The sequence below is a fragment of the Lynx canadensis genome, chromosome B1 (assembly GCF_007474595.2).
Source record: "Lynx canadensis isolate LIC74 chromosome B1, mLynCan4.pri.v2, whole genome shotgun sequence".
Classification (NCBI taxonomy): Eukaryota; Metazoa; Chordata; class Mammalia; order Carnivora; family Felidae; genus Lynx; species Lynx canadensis.
This window is the reverse complement of record NC_044306.2, coordinates 110,803,596-110,823,163: the sequence shown is the minus strand read 5'-3', so window position 1 is coordinate 110,823,163 and position 19,568 is coordinate 110,803,596. Positions and strand designations below refer to the sequence as shown.

Here is a 19,568-nt window from a genome sequence, read left to right as displayed (position 1 = left end):
TACACAAATTATTTCTAATAAACAACATAATTATCATGCTGAAATTCATGACATCCAGTAATTAGAAAGATTTCCCCCCCCCAAAAAAAGAAAAAGAAACCCTAAGGGTGGCACAACCAGAATTCTTGGGTCTATTATTCCTAGAAAATAAATATATTGTCTTGAAACAAGTAATTATATTAGAAAGTATTGACTTCAAATTCCTGTGTTATTCTGAAGTAGATATTAATATTGTGGGACATATGTACTGAAAAAAACGAAAATAAAAAATCTGAATTGGGTAACTGATGCGCTTGCTCTAACTTTGTTTTTTTTTTTTAAACACTGTAAATGAGTTCAGAATTGCATTTAAACAAGCTGAGTCAGGTTGTCACAGTGTGTGGTTGTTAAGCTGTAATTAAGTGATCTCCCTAGAAAATCCATGTGACCGACACTTACAGATGTACTCCAGGCTGTTGTAAACACAAAGCCCTTCTGTATTTCTACATGCTTCTTAACAGGGCCACACGAAAGTCAACAGTGTAAGGATATATATCATGATAGAAAAACATATGCAAGTTCTTTTAAGATAGTGGTTATATTATAAAATAAGCCATTTGTGAAGCTTTCATTGCAAGAATGTACTTTTTTTTTTTCAATCCTGAATAAGTCCATGCTAAAGAAGCAGTTTACTTTTTAGTATGTGCCAGCCATGGGGGTGCAGTCCGCTCCTCATCTGTGTTGCCTCACGAAGCTGCTTCTGTTTGAGTGATGTCCCCTTCAGAGCATATGGTCTGAAGATGAAGAATAATCAGACAAATAGGGATAAAAATGCGGTGCCTACCCTCAAAGGGGCAGTAGAAAATTAACACTGTAGGATGCCTGGATAATAAAAATTGATGAAAGATATTTTCACTTGGTTGGGTCTGTTTTTTCATCTCCAGTTTTAAGAGCCTTCAAGGGAGACTAAAACCTAATTCAGGTCCAATAATTCTGATCCTTAAGTATAGCAGTGGGATGAACTCTAACACATCTTCTCTCCTCAAAGGTTCTGTAAAATTTGAACACGCTCATTAGTTAGGGACTGAAAAGAGTTTTGGTGTAGAGAAGATTCCTTAAAGAGGTCAATATTGTTACCAACTTATATCAAGAGCTTTCTTTTTTCTCCTCACCTCAATGTTATTACAGTTGGTTATTATTCATTTATAAATCTGACTCTTTTTATGGCCAGTGACGATCCAAAAGGAAATTCCTTTGGGGATTTGTGAACACTACATAAAAACTTGATAAGCTCTTCCGTGTTTGGCCCATGTTCATTTGGGCCGTGTTGAGCTTAATGTTGGCAGAACACTTTTATAGAGATGTCCAGATAGTGGGAAATTAGAAGAGAGATTTGGTCTGGGATACGAGTTTAATTTTTTTCATTATTTTACACACATTAATACCATTTGGGGATCCCTGAGCAATAATAGAGAACTATTTAGGATTCAGCCGTGTATGGATGTAATTATTAAACTTCTATGGTGGATCTCTAAGTTTTCATTATTTTTGTTGTTGGCATGTTAAATGCAGACTTCCATGTTACCTTAGCTATTGAAAATATTAAGGGATATTATGGAGAAACTATAATACTCAGTATAGGATTTGTGGACCATTTTGCTTGCCTTTGCGTCCTCAGCATCTTGAACATAAAAACCTAGGCAGGACTTTTCCAATAGACCAGGTCAAGCAATAGCGTATTAACTCTTGTTCAATAGTTTAATAGCTAAAGCAATCATCAAGGTTCTTAACCTGACTGAAACAGTAATGTCTTAAATCTGTTCATGTAACTGACACTTCCCAAAGAATGTATTATCTCTTGAAAAAATCTGAAGCATTTGATGTCAGTGCTTTTCAATTTGTTTTTAAGATGACTCTCAAGTTATTTAATCTGACATCAGAACTATAGCTACAGCAAAATGTTTTCCCTATTATTCTGATTTTCTTGTGGAGATTTGTAAATGTGGAAGGAGCCGCAAATATTTCCATCTACAAACTTACCATTTTCTCATTGAAATTCAGAAAAAATTGACATGTTGTATTCAGTGATGGAACTTCTGAGTTCTGTAGGTGTTTCAGAGTCATAGACAGAACATACACCAGAATACAAGTAATCAAAGCCTGTGGATTTTCTGCCTTATGAGAAGTTGCTTAAATTCACCATAATGTTCAATGGGCAAGTGAGAACTATAAGCAGTTAAGAATCTTTCCACCTGTCTTTGTAAAAGTTCCCATTTTAGTGAAAGTTTTGATGTGTTTCATTACAATAAGTATCTTAATTATGAGCCTGGATATAGAAACATTTTCTAAAGCCAAACTAATGTCAGCAAAACACTCACTTTTCAAGTCAGACTTCTACTGTATCATAAAATACTAACTGGGGAATTCATATTCCTCTGCTCAATAATTCTGTTAAAAATAGATGCATATAAAAACTTATAGAAATTTCAAAATCATGTAGGGAACTTGAAGTATAAAATAGTTATCAACGGTACATCACAAATGTTTTTTCTAGCTTAGAGTTACTGTTTCTACTAGTTTAGGATTTTTGTGTTCTTGTGGTAGTAATTTCAATTCATTAAGGAATGATATCATATATATAATATTTTGGTTCAGTTTTTAGAAAGTGTCACAGAAAAGTAAGTGTACAAAAATTTTTTAAGGTATAAAATTTTTAAGGTATAAAAGGTGAGATCCTTGAACCAGATCTTGTCTTCTTAGATTTGTAGTAAGCATTTTGAAGAGCAGAGGAGTACTATTTGTATGATATGTACAAAGGACCAGAAAAGTAGAATAACCTTAACTAATGCTAAAGGAAGAGTATAATCAATGCATGATGAGAGAGAATCATAAGGTTTTTATAATTGCGAAGTCTCTGTAAATATCAGAACCACTAATAAAGAGCTGCTCTAAAATTTGACTTAGGAAACCTTTGGAGTTAAAGAACAAAATTGTGGGTAGTTAGTACTCTGCATTGCTTTTTCGACTGTGTAATACCTTCAATATTTTCATTAAAAACTTTGCATAATACGAACAGTCTGAATTAGAAAAATTGTCTCCACTGTGAGAAAAAAGATACTGCTTTTGAATACTAATTTTTTTTCATCTAGTTAGTCTTAAGTGCTTTTGTTACCATTGTGGAAGTTAAAAACAACATGCTTCTCTCTCAGTGTCACCATCTTTTTAAAGTAAATATTTCATTTAATTATAACATACATAAAAAATGCATAAATTATAGTGTTCATCTTGTTATTTGTCACAAAGCTTACACACCCAGTTAACAACACCCAGAGCTGAAAAGTAGAATTAGGACATTACCAGCAACTAGATGCGTTTTTTCTGCCTCCTTCTAGAACCTACTATTCGGACTCCTAACAATATAGATTAGTTTTTTCTGGTTTTTGAACTTTAATAAATGGAATCATAAAGATGTTCTTTTTTAAGTCTGACCTACCTTGCTTGGCATTGTTTTTGTGAGATCTGTTGGTCTGTTATCTGTGGATAATGTTTATATTCATTCCTATTCCTGTATAATATTGCAGCTTTACTCTCCTTTAAACTGTAAGAATTGTACAAGGGGTTTATGAATCTTCACATAGTATTGTAAAACAATCTTAATGTTCTGAAAGGGATGGAATTGGTATGTTATATGTTATAGTTGTTTTTTTTTTTTTTTAGTTCTTATTTTTATGGGTGATAATCTTGGGGAAAACATCAATGAGTGAAATAATTTACCTGGTGTGCTAGTGAAAATCAACATCAAAATGCAATACTAAGGGAAAAAAATCCCTTATCTTTATATAAAAATGTAATTTCAAACAACCGCATGTTTAACTAGAAGTTATCAGGTAGGATTGTGTGGTGTAAAGTGTTTTACCTGTCCTATGTGTGTTCTAACTGCAGAAGGACCACTTGTGAAATTATTTCTAAAAAAATTCTAGTACATCTAGTGTGCGGTTCTCAATTGCCCCCGATTTTTGGCTTATAACAAGATAGCGATAACAATTTGAGTTACTAAAAGACCTAATACTTAAACAATCCAGCAATCCTTATACAAAAGTATGGCTATTTAAGTAAAAACATTACTATATCACAAAGGGGTGCTTTGTCAAATCTTTGTAGTTGGAAACAGACCGCACACATCCCATTCTGGTTTCCTTTTTGTCCTTTTGCACCCGCACACATCAGAGTATTTTCAAACACTCTGGTCTTTTGGCAACAGCCTTTATATTCAAAGAAGATCATGAAGATGCATCTATACTTAGCTTTGCTCACTGTGTCCTCAGTGTGCCTGTCATAAGGCTAAGCACCTTCAAATCATCTTATTTAATCCCCGCAGAAACTACAAAGTACATTTATTTTTTTAATAAGGAAACTGAGATACACAAAGATGTGAGATCATACAACTCGTGATTTGCTAGACACGGATTTACCTTATCCGGCATTCCTAGGAAAAGACCTAAGGAATGGTAGAAATGTCCTCCATTTCATGATATTCATATTAAGATTCCTCCTAAGTTATTTTAATAAATTTCATTTATTTTGCGTTGCTATAGAAATGTGGATCTCAGCTAGACTGATAAACCACCCTGCTTTTATAAAGGAATAACTGCGTCCTAAGAAAATAAGCAAATTATTAAAATTCCACAGGGAACATGTGCTTTCCTTCAGGTTAATCAGCAAATATTTGTGGAGGCTGATAAAAGCTGCTGGCCGACTCACACTATTCAACCCATGCTTCTCAAACTTGAATAATGTAGTCTACTCTTACAAAGTATAAAAACAAGTTCATGACTTCCAGTGTTGTTATATTTATTATAGTGTTAATTTTTTTTTAAGTTTCTTTATTTACTTAGAGAGATAGAGAGAGGGGTGGGAGGGACAGAGAGAGAGGGAGAGAGAATCCCAAGCAGGCTCCACACCATCAGCACACGGAGCCCAATGCGGGACTTGAACTCACCAACTTTGAGATCATGACCTGAACTGAAATCAAGAGTCAGGTGCTTAAATGACTTAGCCACCCAGGCTCAGTTTTGTAAAAACAAAACTACACAAAGCTCCTTAAATCATAACCCATTGCTAAAAAGAAAGTTTACAAAGTAAGCATAAACAAAACTACAAAACAAGCATTATTCAAATGCTTGACTCCAATTGAGTAGAATGTATAGCACTGACTAAAACTAACAGATACAGGGTTTAAGAGTAAAAAGATTTAACCCCAGATTTCTATAATTTAATAGGCTTCTGAATTTGACTTGAATGAAAATAACAAAGAATTGTTTTTGTAAGCATATTGTACAAGCCATTATTAACACGTTTAAGGTTTTGTTTTTCACTTCACAGTAATAAAACTTAAAGCTATCAGAGAAATATGCTAATGTCACTTTTAACGGCATGCCATTTGATAATCGTTTAAAGCTCTCCGTATTTACTCAGAGAGGAAATTAATATTTCCACGGAGGTTTGTACGTACATAATCCAGTAAAGGCGAAAATTGGGCACTGAAAAACGTTTCCCCGTGGACTTTCTGTTACACTCACTGCCAATGGTTGATGCAAGTTGAACCATGCAAAGATAGCATCTGAGCCGTACGTTTATTTGCAACTTTAATGTGGCTGCTGACTGCTGTTTTTTTTTTTTTTTGGTTTATCATGTGTACCATCCTGCCATGTACAGTGATCAGATTCTCTGATCATTCTCTGCACCACAGCAAAACTTTCTGCATATCATGCATCTATATGGCATATCTACTTCACTTGTTACGCAGTGAACTGTAAACACAAAGGCAGATACCAAAATTGCATGGTTGTACTTGTTAAAGGGTAGCTATCTAGATGACCTGGAACATGCTTATATTTTTCTTGTTAGGTTATTGTTGAAATGTAAGCACAGAATTAAAAAAAAAAATCTCGTAGCAAACTCATGGACGCCTGTGAATATACCCCTAGACTCTGGGGGAAGCACTATCTTTAGGATATAATGTGGCTCTGTGAATGCACATTCCTCTTTGCCTTTCAAGTCCACCCTGCTGGGTGCTAAGAAAGTATTCTGTTTTTCTAACGTTCAGATACAAAAAATGTACAGAACTGTGTCAAGAGGAATCTAAAAGGAAATTTTTCTTTCTTGGCTTGAGATGCCACACCAGGGTTGCAAAGGGGGCAAGTTTTAATGACATCCATCTGTTTCAGATTCCAATAAGTGGGACTCCGCATTTGAATTCCTTGTCCGGAATCAGACTTTATAGGCCTAAGTACAATTGGTTTTAGGATTTGAGAGTCCTAGGACATAAAGCAGCAGAGCAGAAAGAGGTTAGTTTTACATTTGTTAGAGACTTTCCCCCAAGGCATTGCTATTACCTCACTTTCTCTTTATTGAGCTGTTATGTGTGAAATCAATCTATTTTGAGAGCATACTTCCCCCCTATTTACACTTAACTTTGAAATAATTACTTTTGTCATAACTCCGAGGGAAACACGATATCATAAAAGCTGCCGCATCTCTCACCGTGAGTCCCTGAATCCTCTATCATCTCGGTGTTGACTGAAGGTAACCAGACCGACTACTGTTTATCTTAAGCTCTTGTGTCGAGAGCTTTAATCACAGATTGACCTCATTGTAGCACAGGGAATGCCTGTGTCTACGTAGAAGCGGGAAAAGAATATGGATTTCCATGCAGGTCTATACTTTGTACCTAAAATGAGGTCAATATTACGTAAAACTTGAACTCTCATTTTAATTTTCTCCTTGTAACCCATCTTCTGGATCTATTTTCTAATAACACTTTCGTTTGTTTGCATTTGCAAAATGCATTTATGATGCATTTTCTCCCTAAGTTTTTCTAGCGGGTTCTAAAAGAATCCAGCTTATCATAACTCACTGTTGAAGAGGTCCCTCTCAGGGTGGCTCAGATGTTACATTTCCGTTGGGTCTAGACCCACCAGAACACTGGGAATGCATTTTGCTAAAATTCCACAGATTGACTGTAAGTCTTTGACTTGCATCTACTTTTTAAAAGTTTGCTTCAGGAAAGAGAAAAACGGTTATGAAAAACAGTCATATAGGGGTGCCTGGGTGGCTCAGTTGGTTAAGTGTCCAGCTCCTCATTTTGACTCAGGTCATGATCTCACGGTTCCTGAGATGGAGCCCTGCGTGAGGTTCCATGTGCTGACAGCACAGAGCCTGCTTGGGATTCTCTCTCTTCCTCTCTCTGCCCCTCCCCAGCTCACGTGTGCACTCTCTCTCTCTCAAAATAAATAAACCTAAAAAAAAAAGTTGTGTAATAGCTAAAGCAATCCTCTGTGTCATGCCCAGTCCCTAAAGAAGTTCTAAGAGGGTCTATTGGGTTTTCCTCAGTGACGCCTGTAGCTCCCCTTCAGATCAACATCTTCGCTTTAAGCTTCCGCAGCTATGTCTGCAGGTGTTTCTTCATCCCTTCAGGATCAGGTGTTCCCTCTGGCTCTACTTATTCTAGGCATTCTTTTTTTTTTTTTTACCGGAATGACAGAGCACCCTGATCTTAGCTCCTGAGTTTAATCCTATTAGGCAGGTAGGCAGAGATAGTCCACTGGCTTTTTAATATAATGTGTGCTTCACGCCCTCTTCTCCTCATTCCCCAAAGATTATGTTTCTAAGTAGTTTTTCACAAGCCAGCTTTTTTTTTTTTTTTTTTTTTTTTAGCTTTCATCCACTCCACGGATTTAGTTTATTTCATTTTATAATGAGCACCAGCAAATGCGCCTCTCAAACCAAGAACTCGAATATCACCATTAACAACACATCTTATGTACCCCCCTCCCATTTCATCCTCCCCTGACTTCCCTCAGAAATAGCCACTAGCTGAATTATACAGTTAGCATCTTCTCGCTTTTTTTCCCTTACCTTATCACATTTATGATACTTTTGCTTGCCTTTAAACTTATTTGTTTATATTTTTTCTCTTTTTTTTTTCTTTTTTAATTTACATCTAAGTTAGCATATGTTGCAACAATGATTTCAGGAGTAGATTCCTTAATGCCTCTTACCCATTTAGCCCATTCCCCCTCCCACAACCCCCTCCAGTAACCCTCTGTTCTCCATATTTAAGAGTCTCTTATGTTTTTGTTCCCCTCCCTGGTTTTATATGATTTATACTTCCCTTCCCTTATGTTCATCTGTTTTGTATCTTAAAGTCCTCATATGAGTGAAGTCACATGGTATTTGTCTTTCTCTGACTAACTTCGCTTAGTATACTACCCTCTTGTTCCACCCACGTAGTTGCAAATGGCAAGATTTCATTCTTTTTGATTGCTGAGTAATATTCCATTATGTATATATATATACCACATCCTCTTTATCCACTCATCGATCGGTGGATGTTTGCGTTCTTTCCATACTTTGGCTATTGTTGATAGTGTTGCTATAAACATGGGGGTGCATGTGCCACGTTGAAACAGCATACCTTTATCCCTTGGATAAATACCTAGTCATGCAATTGCTGGGTCGTAGGGTAGTTCTATTTTTAATTTCTTGAGGAACCTCTATACTGTTTTCCAGAGTGGCTGCATCAGCTTGTATTGCCACCAACAATGCAAAAGAGATTCTCTTTCTCCGCATCCTCGCCAACATCTGTTGTTGCCTGAGTTATTAATGTGAGCCATTCTGACAGGTGTGAGGTGGTATCTCATTGTGGTTTTGATTTGTATTTCCCTGATGATGAACCATGTGGAGCATTTTTTCATGTGTCAGTTGGCTATCCGGATGTCTTCTTTGGAGAAATGTCTATTCATGTCTTTTGCCCATTTCTTCACTGGATTATTTGTTTTTTGGGTGTTGAGTTTGATAAGTTCTTTATAGATTTTGGATACTAACCCTTTATCTGGTATGTCGTTTGCAAATATCTTCTCCCATTCCATTGGTTGCCTTTTAGTTTTGCTGATTGTTTCCTTCGCTGTGCAGAAGCTTTTTATTTTGATGCGGTCCCAATAGTTCATCTTTGCCTTTGTGTCCCTTCCTTGCCTCTGGAGACATGTTGAGTAAGAAGTTGCTGTGGCCAAGATCAAAGAGATTTTTGCGTGCTTTCTCCTCGAGGATTTTGATGGCTTCTTGTCTTACATTGAGGTCTTTCATCCATTTTGAGTTTATTTTTGCGTATGGTGTATGAAAGTGGTCAAGGTTCATTTTTCTGTATGTCACTGACCAGTTTTCCCAGCACCACTTGCTGAAGAGACTGTCTTTTATTCCATTAGATATTCTTTCCTGCTTTGTCAAAGATTAGTTGGCCATACGTTTGTGGGTCCATTTCTGGGTTCTCTATTCTGTTATCTGAGTGTCTGTTTTTGTGCCAGTACCATACTGTCTTAATGATTACAGCTTTGTAATACAACTTGAAGTCCAGGATTGTGATGCCTCCTGCTTTGGTTTTCTTTTTCAAGATTGCTTTGGCTATTCGGGTCTTTTCTGGTTCCACACAAATTTTAGAATTGTTCTAACTCTGTGAAGAATGCTGGTGTTATTTTGGTAAGGATTGCATTAAATATGTAGATTGCTTTGAGTAGTATTGACATTTTAACAATATTTGTTCTTCCTATCCAGGAGCATGGAATATTTTTCCATTTTTTTTGTATGTGTCTCCTTCAATTTCTTTCATAAGCTTTCTTTTGTTTTCAGTGTACAGATTTTTCACCTCTTTGGTTAGATTCATTCCTAGGTATTTTATGGGTTTTGGTGCAATTGTAAATGGGATCGATTACTTGATTTCTCTTTCTGTTGCTTCATTGTTGGTGTATAGGTATGCAACCGATATCTCTACATTGATTTTATATCCTGCAACTTTGCTGAATTCATGAATCAGTTCTGGCAGTTTTTTTGGTGGGATCTTTTGGGTTTTCCATATAGAGTATCATGTCATCTGCAAAGAGCACAAGCCAGCTCTTACTTTTTCTAGGTGTATAGATGGCTGATAGATGTGGGGACAGGGATGTCAGCCAAAAATTCTCTCTCCAGCTGAGGCACTCTATTTAGGAAGTGCCATGATTTGCAGAGCAAATATGTAGACCAAGGGCGTAACAGTTTTCTCACAACTGAAACCAATCTATAGCTCATAGGTTAGGTATCTGTAGTAACATCTGCTTTGATGCTTTGGAGGGGTGAGATAGAGTAGCAGTTAAGACTAGCTCTGGACTGATAAACATAAGTTAAATCTTGGATCTTCCACTACATAATTGTGTGACCTTGGAGATCTTCTAAACCTCACCTATTAAATGAGCATAACAATAGCTTCTTTCTCATAGTGTTATTGTGAGTATTAAGGATATAATACATATGACTGGCTCCCTTAGCTCTGTGCCTGACCCACAGTAACGAGTGAACGTTAACTATAATTATTTAGCCTCATGTACAAGATGACAGTAGTTACTAGGCATAATCTGTAATATAATATAGAATATATAGTGCATAGACTTACTTTTTAAAAAACTATATATGGAAAATAATGTCATACTTTCTGTGACCTAATAGTGTTTCATTTTAGTTTTTTTATAGTAACTAATGTTTCCTGTGAGATATTGACATAACATAATGCATAGTATGATCTTTCACTTTTAAGTGCTGTGGCAAGAAACCTGAGATGGAAAATCTTCCTGAAGATTAGAGTTTGCCGCAAACCACAACATAATTTCATCGAATAGGCAGTTTAAAATGAGTCACAACTCAGTCACTGTGGCATTGCAGATACACTTAGGGCACCCTGCCATGGGCATAGCTTTCAGGAGAGGCAAAGAGCGAGGCGCTGCAGATCACAGCCATGCAGGGAGGGAAGGACAGTCAGGTGTTAACCAAGTGATAGACTTCTAAAGAGTGAGAGCATGAATTCCAGATGTATAGATTTCAGTCATACCTTTCAACTCTTTGTAAATTATCTATCTGATTTATAACTATATAAATCATTGTGGTATTTGGGTTAAAAGTGAGGTAATTTAGTCTTGGGTTTTCCATCTTCCCATGTGTAAATCATTTGAACGGTATGCAAATAATTCCCTATTTGAGACTCCCAGAAAAAAATACCTCCATTTCTATCTCTGTACATCATCACCAGCCATAATGAATAGGTCTGCAAGAGTGTGCCAAGAGCCCCTGCCAAGCACATTCTTCAAGGGAGAGAGGCAGTGTAGCCTACTGGGGACAGTGCTGGATTACAAGCTGTCACAATGGTGTCTCACTTCCTAGTAGGTCAGTGGCATCCCTTTTCATGTTACCACATTCTCTTTAGTCAGATGCTATACCACAAGAAGAATTATAAAGTTACACAAGTGTCTTGGAACCTAACAAAGTTTATCATCGTTATTGGGCTAAGATTTGAAAGTCAGGCTTTGCCAGCAAGCCAGAGAGTCAGGTGACTATGGCTTCATCTCTGGAGCGGCTCTCTTCTGGACGTTCTGTGGGGAAAATTCAGCTGTTTCTTCCATGATCAGATTTTGAAAGGTGCTGGGGGAAGACGAGGACTTAAAAAGCAGCCTCCATTGAGAGTGCTCATTTTTATCAAGGGATTTTAGTTTGGTATTATGTCAGCTGGGTTAAATTGAATCTTGTTTTCCCAAAATCACTGGGATCACAAAATTTGCATTGGCCCAGTCCACACCTGCCAACTAGTGCTATCCTCTTTCCTCAAAGCATCCTCGGAGCTTTCTGTTTTTCTCTTGTAATGAGGACAGATGAATACCAAGCGACCCATGCTCAGCATTCTCCCTCAGACTTTTCTGAAAACCAAACAGTAAAGGAAAAGAAAGAAGAAACCCAGTGTCTTTAATTTCTTTTACATTTTGATTCCTTTTTGGCTTGACATTAGGCTTACTGTAAGGTCGCAAGCATCTCAAAGCTAAAGTGAATGGGTAACAGTGGATTTGGGGGTAGTGTAAATTCATTTTCAAATGTGGCCAAAGATTTAAAATAAAGCAGTAACGAGTATTTTTATTTTAGTAGTTCTTCTACACTCTGTAACATAGCAGAACACATTGACTTTAAACAACTCTCTAGAAATACTACGAAGTTGCTACCTTATCCTATGAATTATTGTTCAGTGTTTTAAACTCAGTATTGAGGTATTTTGCAACTACAGCTTTTTTACCTGCAGTGTAAACTTTCTTTGTCTTTCTGTCTTTGATATGTTTTTATTTTATCAGTAATAACCTAAAAGTCTTTTCTTTTTCTCACAGTCTGACAGCAATGCAAGCTTCCTCCGTGCTGCCAGAGCAGGTAACCTGGACAAAGTAGTGGAATATCTGAAGGGGGGCATAGACATCAATACCTGCAATCAGGTAAGAGCATGACTCTGTACACAGTGAAGAAACACTCATTATCTATAGATATATTCCAAGAGCCCAAGGTTAATTTTTGTCTTTATTGAATTTACTAAAATATCAGTGATTCAGACTTATGAAAATCCATTTTCATCCTCTTACCAACTTTTGAAGCCTCAGACATTTGTGTCTAGACCTAATTTTGCAGCAAAGCAGATAGATCAAAAATAACAATTGAATGTCAGTTTTTGTCTATGAAATGGCTGGGCCTTGGTCAATAGCTGGAGTATTGACCAAGAATGATGTTTCACTTCTCATTTATCATCAACTAGTTATCCAGACTGGCTTCTTTTCTTCTCTGCCATATGCATTTTACTCATAGGTAACTGAGTGTTAAAATTTGAGATAGAGAAATAAGAGAATAAAATAAAAATGATCTCCCCCTCCTTCCCTAATTATTTTTAAAATATGGATTACAATGAGAAGAGTTTGAAACTGTTGGCTTAAGTATGAGGTGTTTGGATTATCCATTCATTTACATCCATTCAGTAATGACTCCAGATAGTATTGTACATTTTGGATATTATTCGCTCCCATGGATATTGAGATTTTTGTGCTATTTTTGGACAAGATTTTTATACCATGAATACAGTGTCTAGTAGACTTCAGTGTTCACTACAGTGTGCTAAATGTTGGTGGTGCGTGTGCGTGTGTGTGTGTGTGTGTGTGTGTGTGTTTGACAGAGCTGACTGGGAAGTGAGTAATCCTGGCTAATTTTAAGTGAACAGAAGGAAAATCTCATTGTTGGATTCTACCTTATCTATAGAATGCCCCTTTATATCCTGGTATATATTGAGCCCAGTTATGCTCAACCCATGGTTTCCTGAAATTAGTAAATCTTTTAAACACAACTTTCAAAAAGTAGACATATTATCTCAAACTTACTCTCCTCTCAAACTTCTACCTGCTGATTTCCTCATCAATGTGTCAATTCCAACAGTTCTCATCATCCCCCTCTACCCACCAACCCAGCTCCAGTATGGCACTCCTTTCTTAGTCCATCTTCTACATCCATATTTGCATTAACTGAATCACCTCAGAGTCACTTATCATGGTTGCATAATACCCTCCTTAATTAGGTTCTGTCCTCATCCTGTCCACTCTGGTCAATTTCTACACTATGCCTTGAGTTATTTTTATAAAGTAAAAATATAATCATGTCATTTCCCCCAATAAATTTCCAGTGGCTCCCAATGCTTAGATTAGTGAAGTGGTTGTACCAAAATCACTTGGAGGATTTTGCAAAGATTGCAGGATTTCCCTTGCTCCTCACCAGCAAGGGAGAGGCGACTCTATGCTGAAAGTCACCAGCATAGAAAGCATTGTCACTGTTGGCAATATTTTTTATCCTTTAGAGGAATGCATTTCTTGGCATTAAAAAATGGTGACAGCCACTTGCTATTGGGGAAAGCAATATGCTGTTTCCCCAATATCTCTAGTATTCTTTTGAATATGACAAGAATTGAAGGACCCTGAATGTTCTTTATCTGGGCCATTTCTTAGGGTGTGCTTACAGTGAGCAACCTTAGGTACCATCTCCCTCTTGACAAAAAGGCTTATGTTTTCTTTTTTTTTTTTTTTTAAGTTTATTTACTTATTTTTGAGAGAGAGCACAAGCATGCAAGGGGGGAGGGACAGAGAAAGAGAGGGAGAGATAGAATATGAAGCAGGCTTCAGGCTCTGAGCTATCAGCACAGAGCCTGACGTGGGGCTTAAGCCCATGAACAATGAGATCATGACCTGACCCGAAGTTCGACCCTTAACCGACTGAGCCACCCAGGTGCCTCAATGTGTTTTCTTATTATAAAAGCTGCGTCCTTCTTTAACATAACCCAGTGTGCACAGGCATCTATCATTGGCCCTGTGTGTCACTTCTGAGGGATTGGGAAGGGGCATAGGGAACTGACACAAGCAGCATGGTGACACTCAGCAAGGGCTTTTGCTGTGAATCATAAAGTCATTTGTCTCTCATCTTGGAAACTCTTATCTTCTGCCAGCATCACGAAAGAGTAGAGTTTGACTTTTTGGCTTGTATGTGAGATACAATTCCAGACCTTACATACTGACACTGACCTATGGAATAAGGCCAAATCCCTTTATCCCAATATATAAGATCTTCATATTCTGCATCTACATTCCTTTCTTTATCCATCTTATTTTCCATTAAGAATTGTTTTAATATGTTTCTCATGTTCTTTTGAACAAATAATTTGAACTTTAAGTATATTAGTTACTCTAAAAGAAAAAGAACATCTAAATTCCCATATGGATACATGAACTTCTTCCAAAAATGCCTATGAGACTAAATATAAAATATTTTTATAATTTTAACATATTGCCTTAGATATTTTAAAGTATATGAAATACATTCCCAAATTTTAATATTGATCCATTAAATTTCTAAATGTGCAACATGCTAGAGAATAGGCAATGAAACTATCAGTTCATTTAGGTAAAATTATCATCAATAATGCCAAAAAAGGAACCCAAGGAAAATGAAGTTGACTGCGGTCAAAGCAAATGCACTTAACCCAAAGTTGTAACAAATATATTAATTGTATGAAGGATCTTATGGGTTTTTTTAGGGTTCTTTGTTTTTTTTTAGAAAAATAATCTCTCAGCAGTACTCTGTTTTTTTCTCCTCCTTAGACCAACGTAACTTTTTGAGTTACCTCAAAAACTTTTTAGTGCCTAAATTATTTTTCTTACAGTGGCCAACTGTCCAGTAACATGTTGCTATACAAGGGAAGAACATTCATTTTTGTGAACATGTAGCACAGTATCATGAAACCACACAAAACTTAGAGCCCAGAGACTACAATTTAAGTTCCCTAAGTTCCCTCTCCACTTTTGTCAGTCATTTCAATTCAGAAAGTGACACTTTTCTAATCTCTAAAACAAGATAATAATAATAATACATTCAATCTTATATCACTGGGTTGCAGGGTAAATTAAATTATTAAATAGGAAAGGAATTTTTAAGTTGTACATGTTCTAGTTGCAATTAGTATATATAATTCACCAAGAATCAGAAAAATTAAAATTCAACTGCATACAACATATGAGATTGAGTCTCCTCGATCACCTGAATTTACTAGGTAAAAAGTAAGTATTGTTGTCTGGTGTTGGTCTTTATTATTACTATGCAAGGATGTACATTAAATAGAGATTAGAGAAATAAAGTGACTAATGTTAACTATTTAGCCACTGTGTATCAGGCTTTCCGCTGGGGTCTTTACATGTGATGCTTTATCAACCAGCAGAGACAAATGTTATGAGGTAGGTAGGTATTTGCTGGAACTTACAAATGCAGAAACTGAGCCCACAAGTGGTTAAGTGATGTTCCCAGGGTCACACAGATCTGTCTGTCTCTGGTGTACAAGTGTTTTCTACTGCAGGACATTTTCCTGAAATGTTGGGATCTGTCCTTCAGGATGTACAGTGTGGCTTCCTTTATCTTGAAGCTCAAATCCTCAAGATGTACCATTGTTAGTGTAAAAAGAGCTTTATTTATCCTTAACATAATAGTAGGTAGAGGGACTTTTAAATCAAAGCGCACCACTACCAGGATTATACTAAAACTCAAAATTCAGAGTTGAATATAATTTCTGAACACCTAGGAGGACAGCTCTTCAGCCAAAATACAGCTGTATCTAACGAATATGTAAAAGCTCAAAGTTACTATGGCATATGAAAGAAGAGAAGAAAAAGTGTCCATTATTTTGCTTGTAAGCCTGGGTTTCTGGGGAGCATCATGGCATGTGACACAGAAACCAGAACTTTCTGTACCCTGCTATATTTCTCAATGAAAGGCAATCTGGGCTGTACCAGCTTTCCAAAAATATCGCATGTGTTGGCGTTCTAAGATTCCTTAAGCTGAAATTTGGATGAAAATTTTTTTCTTTATAAGATTTGTCTCATGACTACCAGGAGAATTTTGAAATTTAATCCAAAAATACAATTTGGCTTTTAATCACTTAAAGGATATGAGAAAAAAATTCATAATTTTGGCACAAAACAATTTTCTTAAGAAACAAAGACGATTTCAAGTCTTCATTTTTCTTTTCCAAATGGTTAAAAAATCTGTTAACTTCTGTTTTCTATAAAAGATAAAACTAGTAATTTATTTATTTTATTATCTCTTGTACACTCAGAAAAGAGAATAAATCTTAGCATTTGCTCCTGATCTGAAACTCATATATGTAATGCTTTTATTTATTTAGTAATTATTCACAGTCTAATCATGTTATCAACAAGGTTAATGTCCAAACATTAAAAATAGACACTATAACCTTTTCATAAAAATATTTATGGCCGGGCACCTGGGTGGCTCACTCCGTTAAGCATCTGACTCTTGATTTCAGCTCAGGTCCTGATTTCATGGTTTGTGAGTTCCAGCCCCCCACTGGGTTCTGTGCTGACAGTGGGGAACCTGCTTGGGATTCTTTCTCTCTGCCCCTTCCTGCTTGTGCTCATACTCACTCTCTCTCTCACTCTCAAAAATAAATAAATAGAACCTAAGAAAAAATGTAGCCAATTACAAGTCAAAAAGGCTCAGAAGATTCAGGTACTTTTTCACCAGGCATAAAATTTATTGGTTTCACTGCAGTGACTTCAAAATAAAGGTTATCACTTATCATTTATTGAATGTAATCCTGGAGATGACCCTGAAAGTTAATAGACTTTAATATATTCTAATTTTTGGTCTTGACCTTTTACTACTGAGGTATAAAGGTGCAAAATTACCAGTTAGATCTTATGCTTCCCTTATCAAAGACAGAAGGCAAGGTTAAAGGAACATTTTCAAAAGAATTTTAATGTTCCTAAAATACCAAGCCTTTACCAACAAGAAGGTACACCAAACAATGACTTTATCGTATGCTCACGTAGATATGACTCAGACCACAATGCATTTTTGGAAGTCATTTTAAGAATGTAGGTGCTGGAATCCAAATTCTTATTTTATCCACTTACCAGCTATGTGACCCTGGACACCAAGTGTTTCTAAGACACCGTTTTCTCAGCTGTAGAATAGTGATCGTAACAACACTGGAGCCAGAGCATAGTTGTGATAAATGCGATGTTTGCAAAATGCTTAGCAGAATACACATTCAATAAATATTAGCAAATGATAATCCTTATTATAATAATACAGTCTTTTTATATTAATTCTCAACCTAAACTTTAGCAAAAGCGGTGCTGGTTCTCATAGGCAGGGCAGATCATAAAAGGTATTCTCATAGCCTGTGTCATCAAATAGGAAAGATCGCATTTAGTAGCAATTTGGTAACAATTTCTGTTTATCTGGGTTAAATTAAACTAAATTTCTTTTCTGGAACTAAAATCCTATTTACCAATGCCATTTGGATCCATCCACTCTGGACCTCTCTTTAAAAACACTAACACCAATTCTATTAACCTGGGAATTTATAGAGGCGACAGTGATGAATACTTGAGAATTGGACTTCTGGAATTAATGGAACATGGAATGAACTATATCTAGTTTCCTAACCAATTAAATTGGGGCACAAATATACCTGCAAACAATCTTGTTAAGTATTCATTATCTGACATCTCATTTAGAGGAAGCAAAAGGTGGCACATCTATCTGGTTCTGGTTACATGTGTCCCTTTGGTTTTGGATTCTATATTATTCTCTAATTCTCTTCGGTGCATTAACACTGGTCCTTGGTCTTTACTGAGTAGTACAGATTCAGATTGGATTTAAATAACATCTTCCCAGTATTTTGAGCCTAGAATTTTCATTTTCATTTTCTTTCTTTCTTTTCTTTTTAGAATTTTCATTTTCATGTTGATAGTTGTTCAATGCAAAGTAATTCCAGTAGACTTTTCATCAGCCAGTTGTCCATATCTCTAAAAAATTTTGTCTCACAGATTTAGGAAGATGTTTGAAGTGCAACTCTTATTTCATTTAAAAACGCCAGGGGTAGCTTCATGCAAAGCATTTCTGTGACTGTCTTCTTACGTACTGTGCTGCGGTGGTTTAGATGAAAACAGAACAATTTATATTCTGGGAATTCTCTTGAATGCTCTTTTCCTATGACTAAAAGACAGGGGTTTTAATACACAACTCCCATGTAGCCACTCCATTCTCCTAATTCATCTCAGATATTATAATCACATTATTTCTGCCAGTCTGAACTCAGGCTCACCATTTGTTTATCTTTTTATTCAAACATATAATATGTGTTTACTATGTGGCAGGCACTGACCTAGGCACAGTGAAAACGGAGACAACACCCCTGCTCTCATATAGCTTATAATCTACAATGTAAGAAGACAGAGATAATCATCAACCAAAAAAGTTAGATATGTGGGGCACCTGGGTGGCTCAGTTGGTTGAGTGTCCGACTTCGGCTGGGGTCATCGTGGTTTGTGAGTTCAAGCCCCACATCGGGCTCACTACTATCAGTGCAGAGCCCACTTTGGATCCTCTGTTTCCTTCTCTCTGCCCCTCTCCCTGCCTGCACTCTCTCAAAAATAAATAAACATTTAAAAAAAGTAAAAATGTGAAAGGAGTAACTAGTAAGTGATAGCGGGAAAATATAGCAGGGGAGAAGGAGAAGGAATGGAAGGTAAGCAATGTGTTATTTTAGATAGGATGGTCAAAAAATGCCTGAAGAATTTGACCAAGGAAGCCCTGCATTATTTGCAGGGAATATATTTTAGAAGAAGGCCTGACAAGTGAGAAAGTCCCAAGGAGGGAGCATGCCTGGTGAGTTCAAGGTCCAGTAAGGAGGCTAGCATAGCAGGACTAGTAGGGGATCAGGGGAAGAGAAGTAAGAGGTCAGGAAGAGTCATCCGCAGCACCAGGTCATATAAGATATTATAGGGTATTTTAAGAACTTTGGCTTTAATTCTGAGAGGGAAGAGAAGTGATTGATTAGAGGGTTGTTAGCAAAGAAGTGACATAGGTTGACTTAAATTGAAATAGTAACGCTCAGACTGAAAACTGAGAAAGGGCAGAGGAGGAAGCACTTTTGTAATACTTTAGGTAAGAGGGCAAATGTTCTAGACCTGGGCAACAGGCAGGAGAGATGGTAAGATGTGGTTGGATTCTGGATATATTTTGAAGAGAGAGCTGATAGATTTTTTTATGGAGTTAGGATAAGATAAGAACAAAAAGAGAGGAGCCAGGGATGAAGGTTGGGGTCACAAGGAGAATAATAAGGGTTGAAGATTCATTAACTGAGAGGG

At 36.6% G+C, this 19,568-nt stretch overlaps 1 protein-coding gene across 20 annotated transcripts in view; it reads left to right on the top strand.

Moving 5' to 3' along the window:
- The window catches only part of ANK2 (ankyrin 2), a 272,404-nt gene that overhangs the window by 50,102 nt on the left and 202,734 nt on the right, over positions 1-19,568 (top strand). For all 20 annotated transcript variants that reach the window (XM_036064262.1, XM_036064263.1, XM_030313210.1 and 17 more), the window contains exon 2: positions 12,207-12,308. In XM_036064262.1, coding sequence (XP_035920155.1) covers positions 12,207-12,308 — 102 coding nt within the window. The remainder of the gene's footprint in view (positions 1-12,206; positions 12,309-19,568) is intronic.